This window comes from Botrytis byssoidea (genome assembly GCF_014898295.1).
Source record: "Botrytis byssoidea strain MUCL 94 chromosome Unknown BBYS_001, whole genome shotgun sequence".
NCBI lineage: Eukaryota > Fungi > Ascomycota > Leotiomycetes > Helotiales > Sclerotiniaceae > Botrytis > Botrytis byssoidea.
In genome coordinates this window covers 1,640,466-1,666,701 of record NW_024065842.1, presented here as the reverse complement: position 1 = coordinate 1,666,701, position 26,236 = coordinate 1,640,466, and the positions used below count along the sequence as shown (strand labels likewise).

At 42.5% G+C, this 26,236-nt stretch overlaps 8 protein-coding genes across 8 annotated transcripts; 2 read left to right on the top strand and 6 right to left on the bottom strand.

Moving 5' to 3' along the window:
* Positions 1-4,660: 4,660 nt before the first annotated feature.
* Positions 4,661-6,346, bottom strand: EAE97_000504 (uncharacterized protein; the record flags this gene model as incomplete). Its single annotated transcript, XM_038871014.1, has 2 exons — positions 4,661-6,203; positions 6,282-6,346. The coding sequence occupies 2 exons, from the start codon at positions 6,344-6,346 to the stop codon at positions 4,661-4,663; spliced, it is 1,608 nt and encodes a 535-aa protein (XP_038738375.1).
* A 738-nt stretch (positions 6,347-7,084) lies between these two features.
* On the top strand, positions 7,085-10,271 carry EAE97_000503 (uncharacterized protein). Its single transcript, XM_038871013.1, has 2 exons — positions 7,085-7,642; positions 7,700-10,271. The coding sequence occupies exons 1-2, from the start codon at positions 7,433-7,435 to the stop codon at positions 9,797-9,799; spliced, it is 2,310 nt and encodes a 769-aa protein (XP_038738374.1). The 5' UTR covers positions 7,085-7,432; the 3' UTR covers positions 9,800-10,271.
* Positions 10,272-12,422: 2,151 nt separating this feature from the next.
* Positions 12,423-12,602, bottom strand: EAE97_000502 (uncharacterized protein; the record flags this gene model as incomplete). Its single annotated transcript, XM_038871012.1, has 1 exon — positions 12,423-12,602. The coding sequence occupies one exon, from the start codon at positions 12,600-12,602 to the stop codon at positions 12,423-12,425; it is 180 nt and encodes a 59-aa protein (XP_038738373.1).
* Positions 12,603-13,035: 433 nt separating this feature from the next.
* Positions 13,036-15,124, top strand: EAE97_000501 (uncharacterized protein; the record flags this gene model as incomplete). Its single annotated transcript, XM_038871011.1, has 5 exons — positions 13,036-13,042; positions 13,549-14,024; positions 14,078-14,311; positions 14,360-14,950; positions 15,005-15,124. 5 exons carry the CDS (start codon positions 13,036-13,038, stop codon positions 15,122-15,124), a joined length of 1,428 nt encoding a protein of 475 aa, XP_038738372.1.
* A 972-nt stretch (positions 15,125-16,096) lies between these two features.
* Positions 16,097-17,270, bottom strand: EAE97_000500 (uncharacterized protein; the record flags this gene model as incomplete). Its single annotated transcript, XM_038871010.1, has 2 exons — positions 16,097-16,890; positions 17,126-17,270. 2 exons carry the CDS (start codon positions 17,268-17,270, stop codon positions 16,097-16,099), a joined length of 939 nt encoding a protein of 312 aa, XP_038738371.1.
* Positions 17,271-17,832: 562 nt separating this feature from the next.
* EAE97_000499 (uncharacterized protein) lies at positions 17,833-19,220 on the bottom strand (the record flags this gene model as incomplete). The annotated part of the gene is made up of 2 exons (XM_038871009.1): positions 17,833-18,944; positions 19,085-19,220. The coding sequence occupies 2 exons, from the start codon at positions 19,218-19,220 to the stop codon at positions 17,917-17,919; spliced, it is 1,164 nt and encodes a 387-aa protein (XP_038738370.1). The 3' UTR covers positions 17,833-17,916.
* Positions 19,221-20,059: 839 nt separating this feature from the next.
* EAE97_000498 (uncharacterized protein) lies at positions 20,060-21,773 on the bottom strand (the record flags this gene model as incomplete). The annotated part of the gene is made up of 7 exons (XM_038871008.1): positions 20,060-20,488; positions 20,549-20,687; positions 20,737-20,858; positions 20,917-20,999; positions 21,100-21,370; positions 21,435-21,505; positions 21,584-21,773. 7 exons carry the CDS (start codon positions 21,771-21,773, stop codon positions 20,195-20,197), a joined length of 1,170 nt encoding a protein of 389 aa, XP_038738369.1. The 3' UTR covers positions 20,060-20,194.
* A 1,212-nt stretch (positions 21,774-22,985) lies between these two features.
* EAE97_000497 (uncharacterized protein) lies at positions 22,986-25,395 on the bottom strand (the record flags this gene model as incomplete). The annotated part of the gene is made up of 6 exons (XM_038871007.1): positions 24,704-25,395; positions 24,602-24,645; positions 24,432-24,547; positions 24,298-24,334; positions 24,161-24,215; positions 22,986-24,113 (listed from the first exon to the last, which is right to left on the bottom strand). Exons 1-6 carry the CDS (start codon positions 25,064-25,066, stop codon positions 22,986-22,988), a joined length of 1,743 nt encoding a protein of 580 aa, XP_038738368.1. The 5' UTR covers positions 25,067-25,395.
* Between the last annotated feature and the right edge of the window lie 841 nt (positions 25,396-26,236).

Here is a 26,236-nt window from a genome sequence, read left to right as displayed (position 1 = left end):
TTTGTTCAGCCACTTCCTTCAGGGGGTTAATCTGCTTATTCATATCGTGAGAGCATCCTTCTTTACAACAGTAGCCTCATGAAATGTGAAGGAAGTGGCACAGTGGTGCAAAGGGATTTTACTCAATGACGATCAGCTTTATTTTTGTTCGCTTATCACATATGTAGCTTATTTCTACGTAAAATTTCAAGCGAGAGATAGAAAGATGACGACGGTGATTCCGAATACATATCGTTAAAGTTGTTTCTCTAGTACCAGTGGAGCATTTTTTGGCCGTTAAATTCTCCCCGCACTTTCTTGTACATGCTATTTATCGTGAATCATGTCAAGTAATAAGATCTAGAAATACCGTTCGGGGACGAGGGACAAGGGACAAGCTACTTTGCAAGGGAACATGATTTCTAGTATGTAGCAATTGCTGACACATTCCAAAATTCACTGACTGGCCATCTCACAATGAGTCTGCGTCTCGTCTGTGCTGTTTTGCTGCATGCGAAGGCTACTGTTTCAAGGCGTCACATTCACGATGGTTTTATTTGGCGTCTGGCCTGGTGAGTGAGAAGAGAGACAAAATCAATTCCGTAGAATGGTCTAGGCAATTGCACCCCTAAATGTCTCAATGCACCGAAATTTCGCATTCTTTGTTATCTAAAACTTTTTCCAGTCTAAATCAGACACTTTTGATTCCCATCACAATTGGTGCCAGTCCCTTTACCCCATTCCACAAGTAGCGCATCCTCAGAAATCATCACTATCACCAACAATTATAACCTTATTTATCACATCACAATCTGTAGGAAGTCGGGACTCGGTATCATATGACCTCATTACCCAAGAAAACAGTCATTTCTAACTAGCACGCTTCCTCCATGTTCCTCGCCATTTGACCCTAAAAAACTGTAATGAAATATTGTATCTAAGTCTAGAACAAAGCCCCAAGTTTAACAATAAACTGAATATACCTTAGTACTTACAACATGCCATCTATGTCTGCCTAGAAGCTCCGCATGTTCCATATTCTGGCCCATCAATTCACCTCATCACTAACCTCCATACCGTACGACCTACTCATCCGACCTACTCGTCCGCCTCGCTCCGCTCTCTTCAACGGATCCTTTTTCAGGCCTCAGTCTACCGTTCGTTCTACCCACTGTCTCACGTTGTACTTCATCACCAACGATAACAATAACAACAGCAGCAACCTATTAAACCGCTCTCTGCGCCACATCCAGCCACATCCAGCCACCCACCATACTATTCATCCGTCCCAACATCCCGCGTATTCCTTCTCCATCGGGCGTAGTATAGGGTTGTAAACTTGTCCAGTGTGTATTTATCTCGAATTCTTTCCAACTTTCACCATCAACATCCATATGCACATCCGTATGGAAGATCTTCACTGGTTACGTCAACTTATACTCATTATTAATGAAAGATATATCGGCGATCAGCTATGTACATGTGGAGTTGCATGCTTACATCTTATATACATGTGCTACATGGTGTGTAGCATATATGCAAGATTTCTGCCTTCTGTCCCGCTTCTTCAAAGTTTTGGACTTCTAGAGTGGTGCGTCGGAGTTTGAGATGACTGGTTTTTGTGGAGGGTTAGTATACTCCGGAGTTTAGCTGATGTGATATTGCATCAAAGAAGTGAAGTGTTGAGATTTCGCCGACTATAATAACTAGAAGATTCAGGAAAGACTCTAGTATTCACAATTCAGAGCAGTGTAAGTATAATCACATTAAATTCCGTGCATACAACTAAATATCCCATCCTGCTATATCTTCATTCAAACCTCATTTCCACTCGCAATATTACAAAAGCACATAAACACATATCCATATAAACTACATGCACGCATTCAGCCAGCTCTATCTATTTCATAAAAAAGATAGACGGCGTTTACTAGGTACCTTGTAAATAACATGGTCGCAAAAGAATGGTTACAAAGATACGTATATAAATGGATTAGTCCCTGCACCCACCACATTCAGCTCTTCATCTATTTTTCTTACGGCGTACTAGGATGTATATATCCAGCTCAGCTACGGATCGCGAAAGGAAACCATAGTCTAGAGTCGGAGAGGTACGTGATACACGTGATATATATACGATTTCACACACGAAATAGTTAAATTGTTGTTGGGGTCGGTCCCCAGAAGTGGCCATCGTTGCATCGCAGTGCAGTGCAAAACGTGAGTCTGATTTTTCGCTAAGTGGACGTGGTACTTAGGGGCTGAAAGTCCGGAAATATCAATATACTTCATACCTGTCTATCTATGCAGGGCAGGCAAGGGGCAAATAAGGCGATTTCTGCCGTGCTGACTTTTCGTGCATGTGCATATGCATATCAGACGGGAGGACGATAAGTCGCCGCGAGGGAAAGCGGGTAGTGTGGACCCCATCGCATCTTGGTGGGTGGGATGGGGTAAGTGCAAGTGTAGGTTTGATGGGCGTGGGAGCGGGGGTGTAGTGAGAGTGATAATATGTGATATAGAAAATGTATTTTTGGGCTGATATTTGAATAGGGAGTATTTGAATGTACTGTTTAGTATTGTGTAACGATATTCTCTGAGTAGATAGCTAAGAGAACAACGGTATAACGCAAAGTATCCATGTAGACAACCACAGGTTTTGATTCGATATCCTGGACGAATTGAAGGGAACGCAAGTTCAAATCTACAGGATATCAATGGTGGTATAAATTAACAGTTGAGTACATGGATTTCAACGTCGGAACTTCAGCCCCCTTGTGAGTAATCAAAGAATTTTAAGAATTCAAATATAAGGTGCCTCAATCCTCTAGGTGCTTGATTGCAGGTCACACTATGTTGACATTCCTTATTGCATTCTCTAGAACTTTCTTCAAGAGTCAATAGTGAGTTTTCTGAGATGGCTTCATCTGATGCTTAGACGCGTACTGCTCCTAGCATCATCACGCTTATGAAAGCGAAAGCCTGCTGAATTCAAAAGCACGACTTGATCATGTCATTCCACTTGTCACATAGACGCACACATCTGCTAGAAAGATGTAGTTGGAAGTCATCCGAGAGCTCTAGTCGCGACTCGATTCCGTCCATGAATCGGCTTATCATTGATCCATGACCTGCGACATGTAATTCAAAAGACTTGGAAATTTGGAAGGCACACCACAAGCTCATCTACGACTATTTCTTCTAAAAACATGGTACTTGAGATACTCAAGGCTACTAGGTTCCTCGACCTGTGTGACGAGGAAACAGACATAACACAAGCCCTTTGAAGTTTCAAGGTGCAGGCCCCGAGATGTAGAATGCTCTTTTTCTATGAAGAGTAGATAGAGACATGGAGCAAAGACAGACCTCACTTGAAAGCAAACTCGGTAGTTCTAGGAGGATCTAAGAACTCTCTGGCCTGAGACCCTGAAGTAGATATGCGACAGAATATTGGAGCTTAAGGAGTAGTGATTATGAAATGAGGTTCGGGTTGAGACAAGAAGTACCAACAGAATGTATAGTGAACATTAAACAATGGAGAGAGGAACGGTGATTATGTTAAGTCTATTTCTTGAAATTTTGTGTGCAAGTAGGTAGTAATGTACAGCAAACCGATTGTCTAATCGTCTTCAACAGACTAGTCTCAAAATCAGGGGGCACGTTCCTCGATTGCCGCCTCCTCGTAGACTCATTTTCTTGCGAACTTCCAACTTTCCACTCCATAGGATCATAGATTATCCCGCGAATCCCTCCACTGTCTATAATGTGAGCATTTACTCCAACAATTCGCGCGCAAGATGAGTCTTAACACTCCAAACAAAACCCCTCCTATTTATCTCCTTTTCAATTTCGAAATTTATGTAAACGATATATACACAGATCTGCTAACATGGGGCAAACCCTCCATGGTGCCTCCAATCACCAGATCGCAACGATCAAGCCTTAGTCCTGAAAATGACGGCATTTTGCGAGTTCAAGATACACAACCAGCCCAGCCAACCCCCTTCGCCTCTCGCCTCTCGCCTCTCACAAAACCAAAAGGGAGAAAAAGCGACGCTGAAGAGATTTCAAAAACAAAAACAAATGACCCCCTCTCCTCACTCCCTACCCCTTATTCCAACTTTATAAAACGACAAATAAAGCACCGAATAGATGAAACCAAGCCATACGATCAAAGTACTCCAGCAATAGTACTCCAACTATCAACTACGCACTAGCGCGATTTGTATCTGACCTTAAGTTTGAGAATAACAATGAGATTGATCATAATGCGGTACGCAACTAAGGACCGCTTTCCTCTCGTCTTCTAGTCTTATCCTTAGCCTGTTACTTTGAGCCAGCTAAATATAAATTCCAATGATGCTTTAAGGGATTAAGACATGCAACGAAGCCCATATTCGCTTTAATATAATTCGACTTCAACATTAATCATCAGTATTCTGACTATGTCAACATTTTTAACAGGAAGATGGTATTCGAACGCATGAAAACATAGATTTTATATACTCTGTAGGTGTATCTCGTTTCTAACGTCTCTTTCGCTGTTGCAAAAAGCGAGATGATGGATACGCATAAGAGGGCTTAAACAGGAATTTTTGTATTAATCATATCTATTATACTGTATCTGATATACAGCCAACTATAGCATCTCTCCCAAAAAACGTAATATTTCTCAATGCACTCATTTTTTAACTTTCAAAAGTCCCTCCCATTCCTTCCTCAAATTCTCCATCTCCGTCCAACACTTAACACCCAAGACCTCAAAATCCTCTCTCGCTTCTCTCGTCAATGGTACCGCATCTCTTTGTCTCCCCTTTCTTCTCTCTCCGGTATCGATCGTCTTTGGAGTTTTTCCTTCCCACCCCCAACCAGGAACTTCGGTCCGTATAACACGCTCTTTTCCACTTGCATCTGTAGCCGAACCCCATTTCGAAGCTGTCCCATCCATGTTATCTAGAACATCGTCGGGAGATAATGCTACCCAGACCGGTGCTACAGCAGCAGTGTAAGGTTTGATGGTATGCCATTGGCTTCCCATCCATCTTACAAGGTAGAAAATCCATCTGTAGATAAATACCAATACGAAATTCAAGGGCATGATTTCCGAAACGAAAATTCCAGGTTGAACAACGTACATTTTAGGTTTTAGCAATCTTGCTGGCGGTTCTTCCTCCGATTGAGAATTCTCTACGTGAACGTCGGAACAATCGAACCACGAAGAGGAGGCTTTACCTGCCGCTCGTAGTTTTCTTGAAAGGACGAGAACATCTGTAAGACGCTTGGAGCTTTCGTATGGCGTGCGGCTTTCCAAACCTTGTAAGTCGTCTTCATCAAAATGTTGTGCTTGTGCCTCGATACTAGATACCCATATTATTCTTCCGCTGGTAGTGGCCGAAGGAGAAGATGTTCGTGATAGTAAAGGCATCAATTCGTGTGCGAGAACATAATGTCCAAAAACGTTGGAACAGAATGTTGCCCCGAGAGGTGGTTCTTCTGGAGTTTCGCCATTGAGTAAAGGCTGTGTAGCTTCATCGTCGGAGGGATCGGCTGATTTTGGAGATACAGAGGATAGTTGGGGTTTGGTTACAGCTCCAACTTCTGCAAGCTTGTAAGTTGGCCATGTTACGGCTTCCGTCATATCTGTCAAGACAGTCCATATAGCCTTTGGCCAATCGATTCCTGACCATCCTCCTATCCCTGCATTCAAGACTACGACATCCAACCTTGGTATCCTGATTCCGCTCAATCCCCATCCCCAAGATCTTTGCTCGCCATCAGATCCTTCCTTCTGGCTCAATGCCCATCTATCTTGTTTAACATCGGCGGAGTAAGTTGCGGTACCAGGAGAGCCATCAGGTAATCGGAGACCATCCATTGTAGTAGCATCTGGGCTACCAATAGTTCCATTAATGAGCCTATCGGTCAGGGCATATACACTTTTCAAGTCGCACAAGTCGACTTCAACCCCAAGGAAATGAACTCGAGCCACCATATCCTGCCATCTGTATACATTTCCCTGAGACTTAGCTCTCGCTCGTTGTGAATTTGCGAATGCGGAGTAATCGACCAGTTTTCGTAGATGGGCACGCAGGCGAGAGATTGTGAATCGTGTCTTCAGCGGTGTACGTGTGCAAAGGATAAGAATTAAATGTTTAGTAGGAGGAGTATCGGATGAAGTTAGAAATTCATCGATTAATCTGGAAGCAATGGCAAAACCTAGACCGCTGGAGAGTTGTCAATAACCAGAATCGAGAATCTTGAAGCTCATTATAATAATGAAAACAGCTCGGGGATGGTAATACCTGTTTGCGCCTGTTACCAAAGCAAAAGTCTGACTTTCACTTGTCTCCCATGGTGGTAATCCCATTTTATTGATCTTCCGTGGTTAATTGGTATATAAAATGTGTAGGGTGAATAGGATTGAAATTATAGGGAGCAACTTGTACCTACATATGGCTGTTGCTCCCTCATCAAAATAAATCGACTAAATCATCCTGTCTATCCTAAGCGCTTCGTTCCACAAACACAAGGTAGAAAAGGCTGCGGTCAAATATAATTCACAATGACAGGAATGTATTTGGAAGAAAGTGATAATCCTCCATTATAATTTTTATCCAAAAAACTGATTGAAATCCTTGGTTGGTTGGCTATGGTTGGATTTTAGAAACGCCGCTGATAGACTTCGTGCACCCTCCTGCGTGTCTCCCAAATCTCGCACGTGACTTTAGATATGATGATGAGCTTGGAAAGTCTTTTTGCACTGTTTTAGGTAGGTAGGTAGTTGTAGTTATTTATTAAGCAGCTGGAGTCCATCAAATCTGAAGAGATTCGCGGGTAGTTAGTTATCGCATGCATGGGAATATCATATAATTCAACAGAGAACCATTTGTTTTACGCTAAGGGAATATCATGGCAATTGATATCCTCCATACGTACTCGTAACAACATTTTATTTGTCAATGGGATTGTCAACGGGGAATTTCAATCAAACAGTGAGCTGGAGCTGCAGCGCTTATCGCTTACGAACGGCTGTGGAATTTAATCCGGTTCCGTAAAAAAATGCAAAAATGTAGTTTTACTAATTCAAGAAAATCATTCCATTATTACCCGCCGCTGCTTCATTGCTTCTTTTCACTTCATAAACATCCTTGGATCTGAAATAGTTGACCCGTTTTCTTTTTTTCGGCCGATATGACTTTTGGATTTTTACGACTCACTAGGCCTACAAAAACAAATACCTGAGGAACTGGAAGCCCTAATCAATCCCGAAAATCGCCGTGTCTGGTGCTCTAATACCCGAATGAAATCATTGAGCTGCGGTTGAACAATCAAGACTAAAATCCGATCTTGTTTAACAGATATACGAGATACATAACTCGGACCTCCCACCCCGCACTTTTTAAGAACGTCTTCAGTTCTCTGCACTGGGCATTCTGATCTACATTCCGCCATCATGGCCAACGAGCAGCAGGTTCACGAACATATGCCTCGAACGGCCAAGCACAAGGAACAATTTCCTATGACAAACTGGATATACGATGTATTCCTATGGACTTTTTCAATACTTGTCGACCTCTTCTTTCGCGAAGTCCACCCAAGAGGAGCATGGAAAGTTCCAAGGCGCGGGCCTGTTATCTTTGTAGCAGCCCCTCATGCAAATCAGGTATGCGACAGATGGCTTTTGCAGGTTTGGAACTCTTGAATTAACCCATTTATATAGTTCGTTGATCCTCTTATCCTCATGCGCACCCTCCGAAATGAATGCCATCGTCGCGCTGCTTTTCTTATCGCCGCCAAATCTATGGGTCGATTCATCGTGGGCTGGTTCGCACGAAAAGTGGGCGCGGTTCCTGTTGGACGAGCTCTGGATATGGTAAAGCCTGGATCTGGTACAATATACCTGCCAGATCCTATCAATGATCCGCTACTCATTCGTGGAGTCGGTACAAAATTCGACGGCAAGGAAGTACAAGTTGGAGGATTACTGGTTTTGCCTACGATGGACGGGACCGCAGCCAATACGGAAATAGCGGAAGTAATTAGCGCAGAGGAGATGAGATTGAAGAAACCTTTCAAAGGTCGGAATGCTATGATACAACTCACGGGACGAACTGATGTTGACGAAAATGGCAAGTTTGGTGATCAGTCTGTCAAGGGTACCAAGGAAGGTTTTGAAGGCTCAAAATATAAGACTGCCCCGAAAGTTGATCAAACCCAAGTTTATGATGCCGTCTTTGATCGTCTCAAGGGTGGTGGAGCTGTTGGAATTTTCCCAGAGGGTGGAAGCCACGACAGGACCGAATTGCTTCCTTTAAAAGCTGGTGTGGCTATTATGGCTCTTGGATCTCTGGCTGCCAATCCCGATAGCGGTCTTCAAATTGTACCATGTGGCATGAATTACTTTCATGCCCATAAGTTTCGCTCAAGAGCCGTGATCGAGTTTGGTAATCCTATCGAAGTTCCAAAAGAGCTTGTTGAGCTTTACAAAAGTGGGGACCGAAGAGGGGCAGTCAGTCAACTATTGGATATTGTATATCAAGCCCTTGTTGCTGTCACTGTTACAAGTCCTGACTATGATACCCTCATGCTTATCCAAGCCGCCCGAAGACTGTATAATCCAACTGGCAAGAAGCTTCCACTTCCCATGGTAGTCGAGTTAAATCGAAGATTGGTTAAGGGTTATACGCACTACAAGGATGATCCAAGGATTGTTTCACTCAAGAAATCAGTTTTGGATTATAACAGACAACTACGTTACATGAATCTTAAGGATCATCAAGTCGAATATGCCAAATTTTCTGTTCCAAAAGCCGTATTCCTTCTATTCTATCGCCTAGGCAAACTAGCTGTTTTATCTATTGGTGTCATTCCAGGGCTTGTCTTGTTTGCTCCGGTTTTCATAGCTTCCAAAATTATCAGCATCAAGAAATCGAAGGAAGCTTTAGCTGCTTCCACGGTCAAGCTTCAAGGTCGGGATGTTATGGCAACATGGAAACTCTTGGTCGCCCTTGCTTTTGCACCGATTTTGTACAACTTTTATACCATCATTCTCGCATATTGGACTTACAAGAACAGAGTTCAAGGATATGTGCCCGAATGGGTACCCCTCTACGCCATCTTCGTGTTCGGATATATCCTTTTCCCAGCTATTACCTTTGCAGCTCTTCGATTCGGAGAAGTTGGCATGGATATTGCTAAATCATTGCGACCATTGATCGTGGCTCTTAACCCATCTTCTAGCAATGTCATCTTTAAACTACGTGAGCGCAGAGCACAACTCAGCGCACAGGTTACCGATGTTATCAATACACTTGGCCCTGAAATGTTCCCTGATTTCGATGCTTCCCGAATAGTAGCCGATCCCTTTAATCGTGATGGGGCTAAGACTCCCACTTCACCTCGTCAAACCGATCTACGTCGCGGTAGCAATCAATCGGGCATCTCGGATGAATCGCCTCCACGTGTTCTTCACAGAAGCAATACTGCAGGTGCATCTATTGGCGGTGGCTCTAGTATGAATGGACATCTTCCACGTAATGAGTCGTTTGGAAATCTAGGTAACATTGCACTATTTGCAACTCGACCACCATCCAGGAGTAGGAGTCGTAGTAGCAGTAGTGGTGGCGCCGTAGGATCAGCGGGATTCCCATTGAAAAGCTTTAGTGCGTTGGATGGTAAAGCAAGTTTTGATGAGGTTAGTCAGAAGATTCGTGGAGCGATGAAGGAGAGGGGACAAATGAGACGGAGACAAAGCGAAGTGAATAGGGAAGAGGAAGATGCAGCGTATAGCAGTGGGGACGAGGAAAGAAAAAGGGCTTAGAGGAAGAGGAAGAAAAGGTTAATCGGGTAAGGTATCTTGACAGAGGCAGCATAAAATAGGCGAAGTGTTGAAACGGATGGGTTGGGATGGGATAGTTTGTCAACGGGGCGTAGCGTGGGCGTTTAGGAGGGAAATACCACTACTATAGATGGACGTCTTTCACCAATCCTAGCTGAATGAAAATTGTAATAGGTTCATTTATTTGCTTGATCTCGTTCCTCGCGTTATTGGTAGTGAGCCATAAGTGTCAATGGAAATCAAATTGTTCTTGCTGTCTTTGATACGTCGCCACGCACAGTGTCTCGCGAACTTCATCCATCTCGTTGTTCTTAAAGCCTACCTAGGATTTTAGAGCAGGCTATGATTGACGTGCCTGCTTATATCTGGGTAGAAATCTCTCACTTGTAATGTTTTTCGATTCTCTGGTGGAATCGCTATACACGCGGCAATGCATGTGGAGAGTCGTATAGAGTAAGGTCAAGTCAAGTAAGCACATTCCCAATGCATCATATCGGGGCTTGCTTGGTATGTGATCTTATTGGGTAATGGACGGGACGGTGAAGACTTGATTTTTTTTGGAGGGGGAAATGTGATGGATTTGATGGGATGGGATGGGGGATGTGATTTGGTAGAGATGTTTAGAAGAGAAGGGAAGGTCTAGATTTTTCGAGGGGTTTTGAGGGTTTTCGAGGGATTTGGGGGTGGGAGGGGGATAGGAGAGGGAGGGGGAGTGGGAGGTGTGGGATATATTCAGAGTACATTATTTACCCAGTAAGTTGACCAATTCCTGAGAGTGGAGGGTTAGAAAAGACGGACGGGGATGGATGCCTCGTCGTCGTTGCGATAAATACAATACCATACATACCTAGGTACCTATGTAGAATGCGTATCTACGCGTAGAAGATATAGATATAGATTTGAATACTTGAATACTTGAATACTTACACACTTATCTACTTGTCTACTTATCCACCGATTGATGAGAAGAATCAGTGAATAAATAAATAAATAAATAAATGAATAAATAGTAATAGCAAAAAAGGGGCGATGAGAAAATTGGCGAAACATGCCAATACGAGTGGAAACTCGCTCGGGAAGTGGTAATTTGCTGGAGTTCGGGTTTGTTTTTGTGTTTGTGTGGTTATCCACATTTGTATGTATTTGTATTTGTGTTTGTATCCCGTGTGAACGAGTGAGCGAGTTGATTAAATGCCTCATGAATTGCATGAATGGGTTTGTGAGGAAGTTGGTCGCGTGGGTAGGTAGAATATTTGGGTAGGTAGGTAACTCAGGAAAGCTTAGGATAAATAAAGGTAAAGTGAGGTAAGCACATGCGAATATGATTTTCGCCTGCAGATGAATGCCAGCTGTCGTTATCTATATTGTCGTTATTCATAATAGATAGGTACTGGGTACTGGGTACTGGGTAGATATTAAATACTTCTTCGGTAACTTATGAATCCTCTGATGTATATCCCCCGGAGCATATTCCCAATTGCATCGATCATTAAATATTACTCCCCCACCAATCATAGGTCGGTCTCTCGAATGAAGTTAGATGTGCGAGATGATGATGTTGATGATGTTGATGATGTTGATGATGTTGATGATGTTGATGATGTTGATGATGTTGATGATGTTGATGATGTTGACTGATGTTTGTAGAGTAGAATTGTAGAATTGCCTCGATGGATTGATAGTCACTGTCAGATTGTGATGGAGGTTGGTCATAGCTTCTACCTTGAATGGGAGAAGTGCGTGATTTGTTGTGTTTTATACCCTCGATACCAAGGTATTGTCGGTACGAGGATGAAGGATAGGGAGGTAATTATACGAATCTTTATTTATTAGTATCACAGCTAGTATTTATTGTATTTTCATATAAACCTAAACCTACCTACCTACCTACCTACCTACCTACCTTCTTCTTGTACACATTCCCTAGCTATGATTCGTGAATCTCACAAGGTCCAAGCACAAAAACACTCTCACCAATATCAACCGTCACCGTCACCAATCGATCGAGTCCGGATTCCTTCGTGCCACTGAATGCGATGCGATGCGTTGCGTATCAAGGAAAAAGTCCAATTTATCATCAGCAGGAGCTCTTTCCTTGGCAATATAAAGTTTGAATATAAATCTTGGCAGATGCAACTTCTGGGAAAGGCAGTGCGATTGACTGACTATACAATGCTTTCACGACAATAATAAGCTGAAGCTCCATTCCCCAATTTTCCATCTGCATCTGCATTTGCATCTTTGTTCCTTCTACGAAATTGATATTGATATCACAAAAGTCTTACCTACCTAGTACATATCTATCTATCTATCTATCTACATACACACACACACACACACACACACATACATACATACATACATACATACATACATTCCACTCCACTCCACATACTGGTATCCACACATATCATCTATTATACAGGTACTGACTTACTTGCTTGCTTGCTTCTTACAAACTCAAACTACCTAAGGTAAGAGGATTCATCCTTTTCAATTATCGTTTGTTATTCCAATTCCTATTCCTATTCCTATTCCTATTCCTATTCCAATTGCATCTCCAGTTCCATCTCCTCTCTCTTCTATTCTCTCGTATATTGATTGATTACATCGTGCCTTTTTGTCTTCTCTCTTTCTCTCCACTCGACTTTCGACTTTCGTCTTTCTCTTTCTCTCCACCTCTCCACTCGACTTTCCTCTCCTGGGTCGTGACGGCTTCTTCGGTTTCATCATCAAGAACAAACATCCACAATTCTCTTGAAACGTATCGACTCCATCCTTTCATCACATTGTGGACGGGCTTGGGTCAATATCAAGTTACAACGTGCATCATCATCATCCTCCTCACCATCGTCATAAACAAGGGACTATCATCTCGGTAGCTACCACCAGTCTCGCCTGTACCCAGAAGTTTGATCAACCCTCCTCCACTCAAAAGGAGGCGCAGCACCTGGCAAAAAGCACTTGGAAACTTTTCTTCCCGCTGCCCGCACCGTCAAAGCTACGAAAAAAGTGTGCCCGAGTTTCGATAACCACGCGCACAAGTTACAACCAACGTTCATGATCCCAACCCAATCCATTATTGTTCTTCCCATTTAACCAATTACCCTTTTCGTACAACTTGTTCCCTTAAAAAAAATTCTAAATTTTCCTTTCATATAGGCATTGACATTCTCTGCTTTGCGAAGAAGAAGAAAAAAAAAGAGAATTTTGCCAAGATGGTTTGTAAGTAAACAAATTATCCTCCCTCCGCCTTTCCTGTGCTCTCTTTTTTGAAGATATTCATCTCCGAAATTCAATTTACAATATTGTTTCCTCTTTGAGAGTTCGATGGTTTATCTCATCACCAATCTCATATCACAAGTAAGAAGTTGCTACAGGCACCTGCAGTCGGGTCTTTGATCCAAGCCCTTTGTTACTTTTCTCCTTCGCGCTCGATACTTGAATGGTATCACACAGCCCAACATAACCTTGGTGTCGTCTCCATCACAGGACAATTGCTTAGATCACAAGACTTAAACGCTTGAAGCCAAGTAATACTCCTTTGCCTCTTGTCGATACCTAAATCCATTTTCCTTAATTTTGTTGTATATCTGGCCCACCTGTCAATCTGCCAGCGAATTGCCAAGGGACTTCTTCGAAGCTTAAGTTGGCTGCGGCGCATTGCAATTTCAATACTGGATATACATACAGAGTGGCTGGGCTAACTTTATATCTTCTTTGGCATGTAGCACAACCTAAATATCGAAGGGAACTCGCCCGTGTAAGATCCCTTCCATCACAAAACAATCGAATCAACTCAGGAAATATGTCAAACGGAGTGGACGAAACCTCGCGTCTGTTGGGCGTCAACGGACATGCCGGAGACAGACGTAAGAGTAGTGTTCATGAATTCTTTCTCAGCAAGAGACATACACCAGGAACCGACAGCGACAATGTCATGGTTAGCTACTCGGCGTCGGCATGGCATGTAGGAAAAGTTACTTTGTATAGTAGCTATGTCAACGTTCTGTTGATCTTTGTGCCATTGGGAATCGTTGCAGGCCTCACACACTGGGACCCAGTCGTCATCTTCACACTCAACTTCTTCGCTATCATCCCATTGGCTTCCATTCTCTCGTTTGCGACGGAAGAAATCTCGATGAAGCTGGGAGAGACTTTGGGAGGTCTACTGAACGCAACATTCGGCAACGCTGTGGAACTTATTGTATGTTAAGGTGCCATATCTTACATTTCACTTACTAATATCGAAACTTGCAGGTCAGTATCATAGCATTGAAAGAGGGTCAAATTCGAATCGTTCAATCGAGTATGTTGGGTAGTATCTTGTCGAACTCCCTTCTTGTCTTGGGATGCTGCTTCATTGCCGGTGGAATTCACAATACTCGCACTGGTACATCTATGGGCATTGAGCAGAGGTTCAACGATACTGTCGCCGGAACAATGTCATCCCTCATGGTTCTTGCCGCATGCGCATTGATTATACCTGCAACTGTAAGCTGAAATCCAATATAGCTGCAACAAAATCTAACTCTTAGAAAGCTCTATTCTGTTCTCAGTAAATCATCAGCCGATACTGAAACCAACATTTTGATCCTCTCTCACGGAACAGCCATCATTCTATTAATTCTCTACTGTCTTTATTTGTTCTTCCAACTTCGAACCCATTCCAACCTATTTGATGCCGAAAGTCAATCAGCAGGAGAGGAGGAAGAAGTACCACAAATGAGTCCGTGGGCTGCTGCTGCTGTTCTCGTTATTGTAACGATTGCGGTATCTGTCTGTGCTGATTACTTGGTTGATTCGATTGACTCGATTGTTGAGAAAGCTCATATCTCCAAAACATTTGTTGGTCTTATTCTTCTTCCAATTGTCGGTAATGCAGCAGAGCATGTAACAGCTATTGTGGTTGCCGTCAAGGACAAGATGGATCTAGCAATGGGTGTGGCCATCGGATCGAGCATGCAAATCGCTCTTTTCGTCACTCCATTCCTTGTGATCTTGGGCTGGATCATGGATAAACCTATGACTTTACATTTTGAGACCTTCGAAACTGTTGTTTTCTTCTTGAGTGTTTTGGTTGTCACTTATGTTGTTCAGGATGGTAAGAGTAATTATTTGGAGGGTTGCATGGTAAGTTTTGATTGGAATCGAAATCACGTTTCAATTTTACTAACATTTACATAGCTTCTTGGTCTATATATCATAATTGCTCTCGCATTTTTGGTATACCCAGATGAGTCTGCTGGGGCAGGTGAAATTGGAGGAACTGTTGTCAGATCAGTGAAGGCTTTGGCAGGATATTAATCCAAAATTGTGATGTATGACGTGTGTTGGTTGGCATTGATTGTATTCATTATGGTAATGGCGTTTCAGCGCTGGATATGAAAGGTAGATATCGAGAATCCATAAGATGGAGAGATGGAGAATGCGGCACACTTTAACATTGCTTTGTTTTACTAAAAAAAAAAAGGAATGGGACTTGAGGGAGGCTTTTATGGTAGGGTTGCTGGGATGAGCAATGGATGAACTGTAACAATAGCTCGGAGCTGTAAAGCCATTACCTCTGTGTATGATAGATACCTTGCGAGTAATACAATACGTTGAGCTCGATTAAGTTTTAGGGGAATAGATATGTGTATGTGCGTATGTAAATTTGTGATTTGAAATATACGATCCATTGCGCCATTCCACCATTGGACTATGCAGTTCTATACAATAAGTACATGTCATGCGTCTCCTTACCACCTCTTCGTCCCCTTCTAGACAAATCCACCATCTTCGCAGCAGTAAGAATGTATTAATCTTATCTCTCATATCTTTCATATCATCACGTTTTTTCTTCAACATCATCGTATCCATCTTCCATCTTCCATCTTCCTGACAGACTCCTTCATCTTCATCTCTAATCGCGATGTGATGTAATTTCTTCGCTAAAGCCCCTTCGAGGGAGGAAGACTATGCGGCTAGAGGTTATGAGGCTGTGAGGCTATGGTTCTTCTGATATCTTGTTTCTTGTGTTTCTTGGCTTGGCTTGGCTTGGATTGTATATTGTATATTGTATGTCCGATATCCATTATCTCATATCTTGTGGTTTGTGGTTTAGAAATGTGGATGTGGATATGGATATGGATATGCAGATGGATCTAGATATATGTGATAACACAAGTAAGTAAACAAGTTACCTATAATTATCTATCGGAATGCGTGGTTCGGGATTTATGTTGCGTTTTTGCGATTTTCTGGAAGGGTTCTCCTTACTGGGTAGAGGGGTATACATTAGTAGCCAAAAGTATCGTAGTTGGATAGGTCGGGGAGGATCGTGGGGACGAATCGTTTTTTGATGGGCGGGCGGGGGAGAGGTTTGTTGGGGGAGGTTTCGTGGGGAGGACGGGAGGGGTGGGAGTTGAGTTTGGGGTTGGATGTGGAACGAGAGATTTTGGTTGAAGAACGTGGTTGGGAATTTGTCGTCTTTTTCCTCGCCAGCTCTCGCTTTTCTTCAGCTCTTTGGGTATCCTCTCTTCTTCCACTTCCACTCCCAGCCTTCATCTTCACCACCCGTCCATCTCTCCCTCCACCTCTCTTCTCCTCCTCCCTCGCCTTCCGCCTCCTCTCCTTCCTCTTCCACCTCTCCACCTCCTCGCTCGCGACCACCCACTCCCGTCCCAAAATGCCCCTCTCCGGATCCTTGAGTTCGCGACACTCATCCCACCACTTGCGCTCCACATCCGTACTGCCCACCATCCCCATCTTCACAATCTGCAATTGCGGAACGTGCATGTACGATCCCACAATCCCGAGGATGCGCACAACTTTGCATTCGGAGATGTCGTTCCAGGGGATTTGGGGCGTGATGATGGAGGGGCTGTTGAAAGGGGGAGGAGGATGGGAATTTGAATTTGGAGGAGCTTCCGAGGGAGAGAGCGGTAAGAGTGCAACGCATTCTATACACACACCGCTTGAATCATCGATGGTATAGACGCGCCGACGCGCAAAGGTATCGATGGAGACGATGAGCCCGATGAGTTTTATGTAGCGGATGGGATGGTTGAGGTGGTGGTGGATTAGTTTATCTTTTTGTTTGGGGGGAGAAATTAGCTGGATATTCTTTCTATCTATCTTTTTTTCATCTATTCCTCATGTGACGCCATTATATAAATAACCCTTTATCTCTAGGCCGCTTGACCCAAACTCGACGCAAAAGAAGGGAGCAGGAATATGGAAGAAAGCGTCTAGATAAGATAGCTGAGAATGAGAGAGAAAGTCTCGAGAAATAAATAAATAAATAAAAGAAACAAACAAACAAACCTTCAAAATAAACCCCCCTCGTAGTCAAAGAAACGATATCCGCGCAGCGCAACGCACACCATTTATGGATGGTAGGCGAGAGATCATACAGATATGACGGTACGAGGGGCGCAAGAGCCGATGCGGATGAGGAGGGGGATGTCATGACATTTTCTTTTGGAGCATGGTGCGATGCGGCAATGCGGGAAGTGTTGTATGCGATTGATATCTTGGGTTTTACGTCGAACAGTGACGAGTGGGAAGTTTGATCGTTGGGAAGGTTTTTTGTTTTATGCTTTGGGAGCGAGTCTCGCGTGTGTGAATTGTTTGGGTGTTTTTGTCGATGGAGACTGAGGTGAGAGGCGAAAGTGGAGATGGAAATCGCGAGGTTGACGCGTGGGAGGTTTGTGTCACGTGGCATGGTGGACAGTATTGTTTGCGGGAAGAAGCTTAGGTTTGAAGACGGGTTTCAAGTTTGTAAGTTTAGAACTAAGATACTCACAAGACTATGTGGATTTGAGCACTTGAGATGTACGAGATATTATCAAACGGGTAGACATTATTGGAATATCAAGAAGTGTGTCAAGCAATCAGTATAGCAGAAGCAAGATGCTCGAACAATCAGACGTGAAAAGACCCATATCAAATGCATAGACATTCATGGATTTGTAATTATGTTAAAAGTAAATGGGTAAATCTTCGCATTAAAAAATCATTGTAGTTATCAACGCCTTCTTCTATGCATGTTGTATCCATCCGACCATATATGAAAAGACCAAATCCTCGCAAACTCCATTTCCATATTCATAAAATCATACCCGAGTAGTTTTACCGCGCTTGGATTGCCGATTTGGTTGCTTCTTTGTTCTCTTAGAAGCTGATTTCTTAGGCTCAGGCTCAGGCTCGACCTCTTCCTCATCTTCCTCAGCTTCTTCCGCTTCAAAGTCATCACCAACGTCGTTCATTTCTACATCTTCATCTTCTTGCTCTACCTCGGGTTCTCTCTTTTTACCTCTTGATGATTTCTTCTTCGGTGCCGGTTTTTCATCTTCCTCAACTTCATCTTCCGAGTCAGCTGCTCTTTTCTTCCCCTTGCCCTTGGCTTTATCTTTGCTCTTGCCCAAACCGTTTCGAATTCTTTGAAACTCCTCTTCATTCAGCTCACCAGGGCCTTTTGCCGACTTGCTTCCGCCATATTTTGCCTCTAAATTGTCAAAGAAGCCACCCCTTGAAGCCTGTCTGGCCTGGATAATAGCCGCTAGGTCATCCATGTGACCAGGTACATTTTTCTTTGGCTTCTTACTTTGTTCCGGTGCATCCCCACTAGATCCCTTCAACAATTTATCAACTCCCATTTGTTTTGCAGCCTTCGCAGCTTCCTTCTCCTCCGCTCTCGCCTTCTTCATTCTTTTATCCTTCGAAGCCTTAGTTTCCTTCCTAAAGACAGCATATTCCTTCACTTCTCCAGTTTTGATTGCTTCCTCGATGATCTCGCGGAATCGTTCCTCATCCTCAACTGGATCACTTAGCATAATGACTTGATACATCTTTCCCCATTTTCCTTCGTATTTGGTGTAAGCTGCCAGCAAATCATCTTTCTCCTCATCGGAACCTTTGTAAACATTGGCGAATTGATTGATGGCATCAGTAGTAACAACGTCTTTGTATTGCTCGGAATAAAACTCGGTCCAGGAAAATCCATCAGCATCGACAGACTCAGAGGTAGATCCAGTACGATCATAGCGTTTGCGACGGTTTGGATTGGAGAGAACAGCATATGCAAAAGCAATTTCTTGAAACTTGGTATGCGAATCAGATTTGAGATGTTCTGGAGCTTTGTCTGGGAGGTTGTTAGCTGTCTGAATGCGCTTTATGTAGTGGCCTATTGAATCATCTTGATGATGACAGTCCCAAATAGAGAACCTCATGTGAGTTATGCGTTTATAATATAGAACCGTGTCAACAAATGTTAAAACATACCTGGATGGTGCTTCAAAGCACTTTTGCGATATGCGCGTTTGATCTCATCTTCAGAGGCAGTTTTCTCAATACCAAGAACTTCGTATGGATTAATTTGAGGAGGATTTCCATCTGCAACATCGTTGTGAGAAGCCATTTTGAAGTTTTTGTCGTTGTTATTGGCAAATTTGTGAAGAATGGTGAATTGAGACTGAAATTCAGTATTTAGTAACTTTGTTTGTTCGAGGAAACGCGATTTGATTATCGACGGTCGCGTAAAGTGGTTTCATAGCGCTAGTGGTATCTTAGCTCAGGTCAGGTTTCCTGATGATATAGGGAAGGCACTGCTTAGTCATGGGCGTCATACTATAGGAACAAATTATCTACGGAGTAAAACTTGTCTTAGCTGTAATAAATCCACAACTATAAATACTTCTAATTCGTTACTTCTCTTGAATTACCTCGAAACTTCCAACTCCATTTGATTTTGGATCTTAATCGAGATTCTGATGTTTTTCTGATAGTTATACTACTTAGCGATACTAAGTAGGGGTGAGTAAGGCAGTTAATAGTTGAATTATTAAATATATCTTTATACTTTATAGAAACAGTTTTTATTAAATCATTAATTATTTCTTTAATATTAACGTATTTTATTAGTAAGTGATTCATATTAGTAAATGAGTTATTTATTTTATATACAAAATTCGTTTATGTGTAATCGTATACTTTCTTTATTTATAAATATAATTTTCTAAAAATTTGATATAAAAAATTTGAATATATAAAAATTTTAAAAATCTAATTAATTTTAAGAAATTCGAATTTATAAAGTTGTTATTATAAAAAATAGTTTTTTGTAATGAAAATCGTGATAATTTCCTTTTCTTTAAGAAAATAATGAAATCATTTTATAAAAATTAAGTTAATAAAACACTTAGATTTTAATTATTTTTTAAGATCTTTTATTCAAGAAAATAATAATTGATTGTTAAAATATTAATATTTTAGAAAGCTTGATTTAGATGGTTTTCGAAATGACCCGTTCACTGATATGACCCACTCACTGATAACACACGTTATATATACTTCATGTGTCATGCAACTCGATCTCTCTCCTCGCCAGTCAAACTAAACGTTGAAATCCACCCAGCTCACATCCCCAAATTTTCCTTCAGGATCCTGGAAAACGTTCGCTGGACTACTGTAAGGAGCCCACTGGCTATCATTATATTGGACATCAAACAACGAAAGAGCTCGTGCAGTTGCATTGTATCCCGGGCCATAATTCTTATATTCAGCTTGGACTGTGCTGTAATTACCATTGTTGGCATTGTAGTGGGCAGGAGACCAGTCGATATAACCTGCGGGGAGAATCGAATCATCGAGGTAGGTACGGGCGAAGATGGATCGCATTTGTGCATTCTGTTGAATGATGGTTAGCTTGCTTCTTGGTAGATGGTGTAGATTGTGGTGGAAACGTACCCAAGGTCTGCCAAGTGAACATATTCCTTGGATGCTTAAACTGCTGTTTGCTTTCTGCACAGTTGAATCTACAATATACACTCCATATTTGTTCTCGAAAGTCGTGTTGGTTCCTTTCCATGCAGTAATTCCTCCACCACTAAAAAAGGTCAGCTTCTTGTTTGCTAGGCGCATTTAGATACACATACCATGATCGAAGTAAGATTTGTGTTTTGGTGACCCAGAGAGTTCCGAAGCCGTAGAAGAAATCGGTCTGACCGGCGACAACAGATTGAGACATGTAGGAGTTGGATAGTTTTCCTACGTAAACCTTGGATGTGTTAGTTTGGAGTAGTGGATAGTATTACGAGCAAGTGGATAAAACATACGGTATCTTGGTAGCTATAGAAGCCAGTGTAGTAGAAGCCACCGTTTGCGTAACTTATACTCAATGCAAGGGAAGGTCCATGAGCTATCACTTTGTTAGAACGTTTTCTTTCTGGTTCCTCTCTTCCTTCCAATCGTATTTTCGACTCTTTCTTTTCTCTTCCCCGAGAAAGGTGGCAACTCACAGTATGGCACAAAATCATTGATGAGATTTAGATTGTAAGTTCTAAAATCTGTGCATCCAAATGGCGTTCCTGGTGGGACAGCAAATCCAGTCGGTCCACTTCCAGTCAATGATGCATTGAGGTTTGGTGCAACAGTCAAAGTGGATGTGTAGGCATTGTCCCCAGTACCAGCAACCGCCTTCCAGATGATATTAACGGTGTTCGCAGATTGATTGTTAGGGTTTGCGGTTTGACCGAGCAAATATGTGGGACCACGACGAGTGACGTTAACCTACAATACGATGTTAGCAGGTGAAGAAGTTGGATACAAGAAACAAATTAAACAAGATTCTCACCTGCTCTGTATAGTTACCGGATGCAATAAGGATAACATATGTATCAGTATCATTTGGCAAACTTGCCACAGCTACGATCATTCATAATTAGCCTCAATTCGGCTCTACCACTCCTCACTCCATATCTCACGGAGAATCCAACTACATACCAGATTGCACTGTCTTGAAACTCGAATCGTTCCCCGCGAAATCTACATATTTCGTCTTCTGTACATCGCATCCTTCCAATGGATTTTTCGTTTGTTTTTGACAAGCATGTCTTTGCGCTTCGCTGTTGATGTTCCAGTCTGCTGTGACGATTGGAAGCAGAGAAGCAAGAAATAATAATGGACGAACCATTGTAAAGACTTCTTTTGGTGGTCAATTGAGAACAGAAAAGACAATTGGACTTGAGTGAAAAGAGGAGCGAGTGAACAAAGGCTGAGAAGGGTGCTTTATGGTTTAAATACGAATCTAAGAACTTCATCCATGGGTGGATTACAGCTTGCTGACACTTCGGAATAATTCATGACCCAGGTCTAGCTTCGTTGTTTTCCCTTCTCACCGACTTATACATATACGCGTCTCCGTCATTACCGGTGATATCGTTTGAGATTGGAAGCCTTGGGTCTCTCTTTCTGCCTGTAGATAAATACCCTTGTCTGGAAAGGTTGCATGTAAGAGCTTGTTTGCTGCTAGTTTGAGCCTAGGTGCATGGTTTATGGGATGCCAAGTAGGATAATGATTCGGACGAACGATTTTGCAGTCAGGTACCGGAATGGCTGATGGAGATGGGAAGCTTAGATAGGCATTAATGTCGTGGATTAGGTGCAATGCGCGGTGTCACTACAAACTTTAATAGATTAAGTAGAACTTAAACCAAAATATAGGAGTTCGATCCATCTCTATTTCTGGTGTTGGATTTTTTGATGATCTCTCTCGCAGCTTGAGATGAGATCTACTTAAACAACACGCAGGTAAATTTTGTGAGGAAATTCAAACCTCCATAATCTGAAGTCTGGGGAGATCCTAGATCAGGGACCTAAGAAGCTGGAGAAAAACGCCAGTGAAGTGGTTTGGATTTTGCGGGGAACGGTAGAGGATTATCGCGCCAATAGGAGGGGCTTGAAGATTGTTCGAAAAAAAATGGGGGTGGTGTGTGCACGAACGAGCATTGATTTCTGGAAATTTGATGGAGTTTCGGTTTGTTCGTTTTAATTGTGTTTTTCCTGCGATATGGGATGATCTTTAATATATTCTCGTATCCTGATGTATGCGTGATTTTGTGTTATCGGATGGGTTCAATATCCTTGGCTCAATATTCGAAAGTACACATCAATGTCTGACTTCACTTTGATATAAATTAGTCCCCTGCTGCTTAACGTCTTATGATGTTTTTGAATGTCCAACTTGAGTCTGGAAATCAAATAGTTCTAAGAACTTGACTGATGGTGCTATATTAGAAAGGTTCTAAGTTTAATGATAGATTGAGTGGATACTCTACTAGTAATACAATATTCATGAGTGTGTGGCAAGGTTTGAAGTGACAAATGCACACAACTTATTCATATCTTACAGCGCCATCTCTCCGCCGTTTGCGATTTTGTTCTTCTGTGCCTTCCTATTTTCTATCTCTTTTTCTTGTCCGTGCCCTTTCTTCACACTCTTCCAATCCAGCTCACATGCCGCCAGAAAACTGCCAATAGCACATGCAGTAGTCACCCAATAACAACGTGTAAGGCCTTCCACATAAGCTTGTCGCACAGCACCTATCGCTTCTTCTTGATTTAATTGTGCTAGTAATTGCTGAATTTCCGTTGCTCCACTGTGTAGGAATAGTTGAGGATCAAGTTGTGGAGCATACTTTTCTATTCCAGATTGCAGACCATTTTGAAAGAGAGTTTGACAGACAGATATAAAGAGGGCGCCGCCCAGGGATTGGAAGAACGACACACATGCTGTCCCGACTGGAACGTCAACTAGTGGGACAACAGTCTGGACCACTAGGACACCGCCCTGAAAACCAACGCCAATCCCAATACCGGCTATGATTTGGAAGCCGAACCAAGAGGCAAACGGTGTGGTAAGAGAGAAGGTAGTGATGAGACCAGAACCGATAGCGAACAGTATCATACAGAAAATCATCACGGGAGTGTAATATCCAACTACAGTGATAAGGCCTCCAGTCACTATGGAGGACAGAACAGTGGATATTAAGAGGGGAAGGAGTTCGATGCCAGCCCTAGTGGCCGAAGAACCCTTGACGGACTGAAAATAGATTGCCAGGTAGAAGATCAAAGCAAAAAAGCCTGCACCGAAGAGGAATGCGAAGACATATGCCAGTAGTGTGTTACGGTTCTTGAAGAAGCGAGGAGGCAGAATACCTTTATCGCCAAGAACGATTTGGGAGATGATGAACAAGATGAATAGTAAGATAGAGCCAACAAGAAGACCAATGATCTTGACAGAACTCCATGGATATGTCGTACCACCCCATTGGAGAGCGAGTAGAAGGCATACGACAGCTGGGATGATAATGATAGTGCCGATGAGATCGAGCTTCATTACACGAGCAAGGATGGTGAGGTTCTCGGGATTGTTGGCGCGGTGGATTTTGAGATAGACCACTATTACAACAATAGCGATGGCGCCGATAGGTAGATTGATGTAAAAGCACCAACGCCAAGATACTTTGTCGGTCTATTTTGATCAGTATCTGCTCTCGTGAAGTGTCAAACTGAACGTACAAAGACACCCCCAAGTAATGGGCCAGCGACCGAAGCAATCCCCCACATTCCTCCGCTGAATTTGCATCCTGTCAGTAATCATACTAAAACCATTTAAATTGCTACAAGTTCTTTCTCACAAAAGTATTTTCACTTACATCAAACCAAAAGCAGCCGGTCGTTTTCGCAGGGGTACTGTTTATTAAGTCAGCAGTATATAAAAAAGCGAATGTACCAAAAGTGAACGAAGTCGGTTGAAGTCATACTGAGTCCAAAAAAAACTTGCACTTACAGCAATATGCCAAAATAACAATCGCTCCCGAGAACAAACCACCGACACCTATACCAGCAACAGCTCTACCTATAATTAATGCAGTACTATTCGGTGCAGTGGCGCAAACCAAGGAACTGTTTTATTTATCAATTCATATGCGCATTTGCATAGTCGTGTCATGACATTACCCAATCTCGAAAATGACAATAGCCACGATGAAGGTAATCTTGATCTGTGTTATTTCATGAGCCTCGCGCCGTACAATGAGAAGTATATGCTATCTTGCTTACACTGAATATAGTATATATCCTACCAAAAGTCGGCTGCAGAGCCGTGGTCGTCAACAGGTATGCACTGCCATACCATCCAATATATTGTATACTATTGAACTGGTCTGTTATTTTTGGGATTGCAGTTGCGATAATGGTCTGATCTAGAGCTACTAGAAAGACTGCGAGGCAGAGCGCGGCGAGAATGACGACCAATTTCAAGCCATGGGGGTAAACTGCCTCTTCGCCATCGAGTTCGTCGGGACTCGAAGTTAGTTCTTCCTGTAGAGGTATGTTCCCTAGAGTAGATTCCTCTGGTGTGTTGTTTTTGGAAAGCGAATCCAATGCGTTGTGTATACCAATCTCGTTTTTATGCCTCTCCATGATGGGCTTGGCTTGCCTTTGACTTTGATCTTGTTTGGATTGATGGTATTGGTTGTAACACCTCAGATTATATTTGCCCTGGATGGTCGATAGAATTGATGGCAATCAAGTGTGCCTAACGAATTCAACGAAGCAACTTAAATCTCAATGAGGAAGCAGCGACACATGCCTGCTCGGCAGAGAAGTTGAGAACAATTGCAACATCGTCAACTGACTAACTCACTTTATGAGTATGAAAAAGTCATGAGGCTAATAATTGAAGTTATTGTCCATAAATTGACTTCTTTGTTGATGGTATGCCTATGATTCATCCAACATCCGCAAGCTCCTTTGATTCGCCATAGCGACCAGCCAAGGAAGCCACAGATGTACATAGCATTCCATCGGCCAACTCCGTACCCCGTAGTCCGGGGTAGTGGCAATATATAGAGGGACCAACGTTCCCTTTAGTCGCAGCATAGCGTCTCGCACTATTGCAATCCTCGGTTGTTGAATTGAATTCAAACAATCTTGCATAGTGATTCTTTAACAAGTAATGGTGGTTTCTTGTACAGCCAATTGAAGCACCCTTTTGTAGACTGTTTCCTATTGATATATTGACAAAAGCCAAATAACTAAATGAGAGTTTGGGTGGCATACTCATGGTTAATCGGAGTTATTTACAATGCTGCTGATGATTCGATGTTATAGAGCAATGCGCCCTGTTTCAGTAGAGGTCATTTTAACCGCTCCTGCAGCGTGTCTAGCAATATCAATGGGCGGTGCTTATCTACCTTGGAGCCATAGATGTTGTCAACTTACTGCCGTGTTCAGAAAGGCTGGCAATCGTTACTCAATTTTGACACCGATTAAGCTGGCTGCGTAAGATTTTGTTGCACGAAAAGATGACTCTTTCTTCGTTTGCTGTTTCCTCGCCGCAATTAGAGGATTAAAATAAGTTTTCTTGGTTCAAAGAGCTGCAGGGTGGCAGCATACTTGGTTAGGTTACATGAATGCTTGACACATCACCATCACATCGCATTCAATCAATTATTTTGATAATGATGATTTGCTACAAGTCACATAATTGAAGGCACAAATTCGGGATTCCCTCTTGTCAAACAAGCATGTGACTACGCGTAGAAAAGGATCCACACTGTGTTTCTATGTACTGTCGTTGTCCCGCTTCTT